The sequence below is a fragment of the Melampsora larici-populina genome (assembly GCF_000204055.1).
Source record: "Melampsora larici-populina 98AG31 unplaced genomic scaffold MELLAscaffold_70, whole genome shotgun sequence".
Lineage (NCBI taxonomy): Eukaryota > Fungi > Basidiomycota > Pucciniomycetes > Pucciniales > Melampsoraceae > Melampsora > Melampsora laricis-populina.
Genome location: NW_006768834.1, coordinates 212679 through 216968, shown reverse-complemented (window position 1 = coordinate 216968; position 4290 = coordinate 212679). Strand labels below are relative to the sequence as shown.

General features: G+C 39.0%; 1 protein-coding gene across 1 annotated transcript; it reads right to left on the bottom strand.

Annotated features, from left to right (window-relative positions):
• Nucleotides 1–1679: 1679 nt before the first annotated feature.
• MELLADRAFT_68615 (uncharacterized protein) lies at nt 1680–3651 on the bottom strand (the record flags this gene model as incomplete). The annotated part of the gene is made up of 6 exons (XM_007417239.1): nt 1680–2110; nt 2176–2464; nt 2529–2929; nt 3011–3090; nt 3165–3247; nt 3271–3651. 6 exons carry the CDS (start codon nt 3649–3651, stop codon nt 1680–1682), a joined length of 1665 nt encoding a protein of 554 aa, XP_007417301.1.
• Between the last annotated feature and the right edge of the window lie 639 nt (nt 3652–4290).

Below are 4290 nucleotides of genomic sequence, written 5' to 3'. Positions count from 1 at the left end.
TTTCTAGATTGATCGATTCAAATCTAAATTCCAATTTGTAAGTCTTTTCACCTTCATTATCTTTCTTTTAGTTTAATCTTTCTATGAACTAATCAATCATTTGTTGTTCTTCATTCTATCTCAATTTGATTATAGCTTGTTCTCTTCTTGGTTTCACTTAATTTAATCGATCGATCGATTTCGATTTTTAGCCTTTAATGTGTAAGTCTTTCCTTTTCTTCTTTTAGTTTCTTTTAATTTGATTCTTTCATATCCCAACTAATTAATTTCATGTTACTTATAAATTCGATTTCAGCTCTTGATTGAATTTTTTGTTTAATAGTTTTTTTTTCTTCTAATCTCTTGGTGACTTTTCTTAAACCAGATCAATTAACTTTATTAATACTATATCTTGTGTTGCAATTTTATTTGATTAATTTATTCAATTCATTCTAAATGTTCTATACTCTTTGATATGATTTTAAAATGTTTATTTTGTAATATGTTTCCTGAGTTAAAAAATTGTATAATTTTAATTTGAATGTAATTGAACTAATAAATTGAAGCTTTTATGTTTGAAAAAGAATAGAAATATGTTTGAAATGATTTTTAAAAAAAAGTATGAGTGTTGAGAGAATGATCTTAAAAACCTTGCAGGGCATCTTGATAAAATATTGAAACTGAGTTTGAAAGAAATTCTAAAAAAATAAACTATTTGTTTTGAAGAAATTGATCAAACTATGATTTGAAAAAATGAGATGTGTAAGAATTGAGAAGTAGAGAACTTTTGCTTTCCACAACGTTTCGGTTGCTCCTCCCAAATTACCTCCAGTTTGGCCAAGGCAGCAGTCAAGTTAGGCACAGATGAGCAATGGAACCACACATCAAACTGTGCACGCAAAGTATTGGATTGCAAGGATATATTGAAGTCAAAAGATCGTGTTTGGAAAAAATAGAAATATCCAAAAACTTTTTGGATAAATTTTTGTTTCTGTTTACGTTTATTGTCTTGATTTTTCTTTTTGGTTTCAAACTTATAACTGGAAACCTCTTTTCTTTTTTTTCTTCAATTTGGAGCTAGTAAACCTGCTTTCTTGGTGTCTTCCTTGCCAATCAGTTTTGTTTATTTGCAATACACTCTCAATACACTGACTCTGACCTTTTAAACAAACTACCAAGATGAGGGGGAGTGTGACAAAACGAGCGCTCAGTAGATCATAAGTACCCAGTTGATGTTATGTTTCACTAACTTACACTTTGATGTTTTTTTTTCACCGTGCAACATGACAGATTGAATTTTTTCGCGGTGTTCAGAAAAAGTCAGACAGACAGGTTTCTCTTTGAAATCATCAATCGAGAGATCAAAGACCATATCTCGAACAAAGGTGTATCTTTTCTGCCATCCCCTTGGTTCTCTCACTCACTTATCGGACTCTTTGTTGTGTTCATGACGCAGATCTGTTTCAATTGGCATTGCCTGTCAATCAAACACAACACTACAACAATGAAAGAAACTTCTCAAATGATAAAGATGAGGAAGCCGTGATGATGGAACAAGCATTTGAAAAAAATTAGATCTTGAATACTTCCAAGATTGACTGGTTGGTGAAGTAAAGAGGAAGCCAGGTTTTATGATTCCAGATGAAAACAAAAGGCATGTAGTTCACTCGATTTTCAAAAACATTATTTGTTATTATGATCTAATTCTGCTCTGTAATCTCCTCCTGATTTTGCGCATCAGCCAATTGCAGAGTTGGGTCAAGTGTTGGGTGGCATTTTGAGGATTCGGATATTGCCTCATTGTCTAGGGCAGCTTCTTCAGCAGTCAATGCGTGTCTATTGCCATGTTTCTTGGTCTTCACGTTCTTTTTGGTCTTCTCTGGTGTCTTGTCCGACTTGACAATAGTGTAATCATTTGATTTGGTATCGTTCAGCCAGGCATCGACTTCATTGTTTGTAAGACAGCTGGGCCCCTTGGATATCATTAGGTCAGTGACCTTGCTGTCAGAGGTTCGATGAAAATTGAGAGCAATGTCTCCTCGGAAGACCTTCTTTTGAAAAGTTTCAGTCAGGTTTGAACACTTGGGGTGGGCATCACCTTTCCCCTGGTAACCCCCTCGAAGGTAGGGGACTGATTGTCCAAAACATGTGGGTTCAGCGCAACAGTCGGTGGAAGGGCGAAATAAAGGCTCTCACCTATTAAATTGTTGAGGGCCTTGGCTAGCTCGGCTCTTTTTTTGGCTTGTTGGGCGGCGGATTCTGATTGAGGCTTGGGGGTCTGACTTTGCGCACGGAGATGTGATGGGGCCTTGGTGGATTCAAAGGTGAAAAACTCAAGAAGGTGTTTTTTCTCTTGCATCCGAGCCCATCTTGGACACGACGTATACTCCACCTGGAATAAGGCTCGGGCAGTGGAGGTATCCGGGTTCCAACATGCGAGCAATAGGTGGAATTGTAAGTTAAAATGATTATTCAAAACGTTAAGCTTGATTGATAAAGCAAAGTAAGTACTTGATTGACAATTGGCAGAATACAGTGAATGAACTTACCTGACGGACAACCTTGTCAATTTTGTGCTTCATTAGTTGCTCGGATGAACGGTTGGTTGAGTTGCCACTGTGTCTCCAGAGTCTTCCCTGGTGGAGGTCGCGGGCAACTTTCTGTACATTGACCAACCCTTTGAAGACCGGTACATGGATTTTGAGTTCTTGCTGGGTTAACGGTTCAAGTCCAGACTTCGGGATATCTTTAGAAGGTTCTTGAATAGCAAGAGATGGAGAAATCCCCAGCAGCGTTTGAGTGAGTGCATAGGCCTTGCTTGTGGCCACACAGAGGTGTTCAAAGAGCCGTGGTGTGAAGACCTCTTGTTGGGACTCAGTGTATGTTGACCACATCAAACCTACAATTTGGTTGCGTTGGCGAAAGCCCTCAGAGACACCTTTCTGTGGCACTACATCAAAAGGGAAGGAGGATAGAGATTAAAAACGGCACATTGATGATTAACTATGGGTGAGAATATGTATCTACTTACTTGGAGTCAAGGTCGCAACAATACTGTAAGTTTGATAATTGTTGTACATATTGGGTTCACGTGCGACCGGTCCTTCTAATCTGTTTTGGAAGGGTCAATGAGTGTCTTGAAAACTTTGAATAGCAAATCCTTGATGATGAAATACATTACTCACAGACCTTCGTCAAGGACTCTCCTGCTGACCTTCAAAGCAATACAGAGCATTGTTTTGTCTAGCTCGTATTGCGATTGAAGGGCCTGTGCCTCAAAGAGGCCATTACCTGAGGGCCAGTTTTTTTGGGGACTTTGAGGCTTGTGAGGTATTTCTTGGCTCGTGCGTGACCCCATTCCAGTCCTAGGTCGTGATAATTGGTCCTGTTTGGGGTGATCTCAGTGGTCTCAGTGGTCTCAGTGGTTGCTTGTTGGCCTAGTTCGGGTTCAGTTTCTTCTTCTTCATTGTGGTCGTTGGTATATTCTGCATCATCGAGGTGTGCTCGTTTGTTGCTGGGCCGCTTGTTGGCTGCTTGAGACTGATATTCAGCTATCCTGCGTTGGCGTACAGTAGTGGTGAGAATGGGAAACCGGCCTTTTGAAGCAGATGATTGATCTTGCGAGCCTGAAGGTGGTTGGTTCCTTCGATTGCCTGGTGGTCGCGTGGGCATGGCCGAGTTGATTCAATAGTGGTTTGAGATCACGGTGTATTACTAGAGGTGGTAGGTTATGAGAGTTATGTGAAGTAGGAATCTTGATCAATATGGATGCTGAGATACTTGAAAGGGTAACATATGGATGTTAGGTTATGAGTCCCCCTTGTGGTGGGAAGATTGAGACTTGCGTAGTAAGACTGAGACTTGGGTAGTAAAATGTCTTTTTGATAGTAAGTTTTTGACTGTACCGGTAAATTTTGAACTTGGGTAGTAAGATTTGAACTGAAGTAGGGAGTTTTTAATTTGTTAGTAAGATTTACACTGTAGTAGTAAGATATATGTTTGAGTGGTAAGATTTTTGTTTGAGCTGTAAGATTTTTTGTTGTGCAGTAAGATTTTTGTTTGAGCTGTAAGATTTTTTTTCTTGCAGTAAGATTTTTGCTTGAGTGGTAAGATTTTTTTTCTGAGTAGTAAGATTTTTGTTTGAGTAGTAACATTTTGTTTGGGTGGTAATTTTATTGTTTGAGTAGTAAGAAATGAATGTGAGGTAGTGAGAGTTTTGTTTGAGTGGTAAGAAATAAATGTGAGGTGGTGAGATTGTAGCTTGGTGCGTGTGGGGGGCAAGGCCCCCCCCTTAAAAAGAAAGGACTTAGA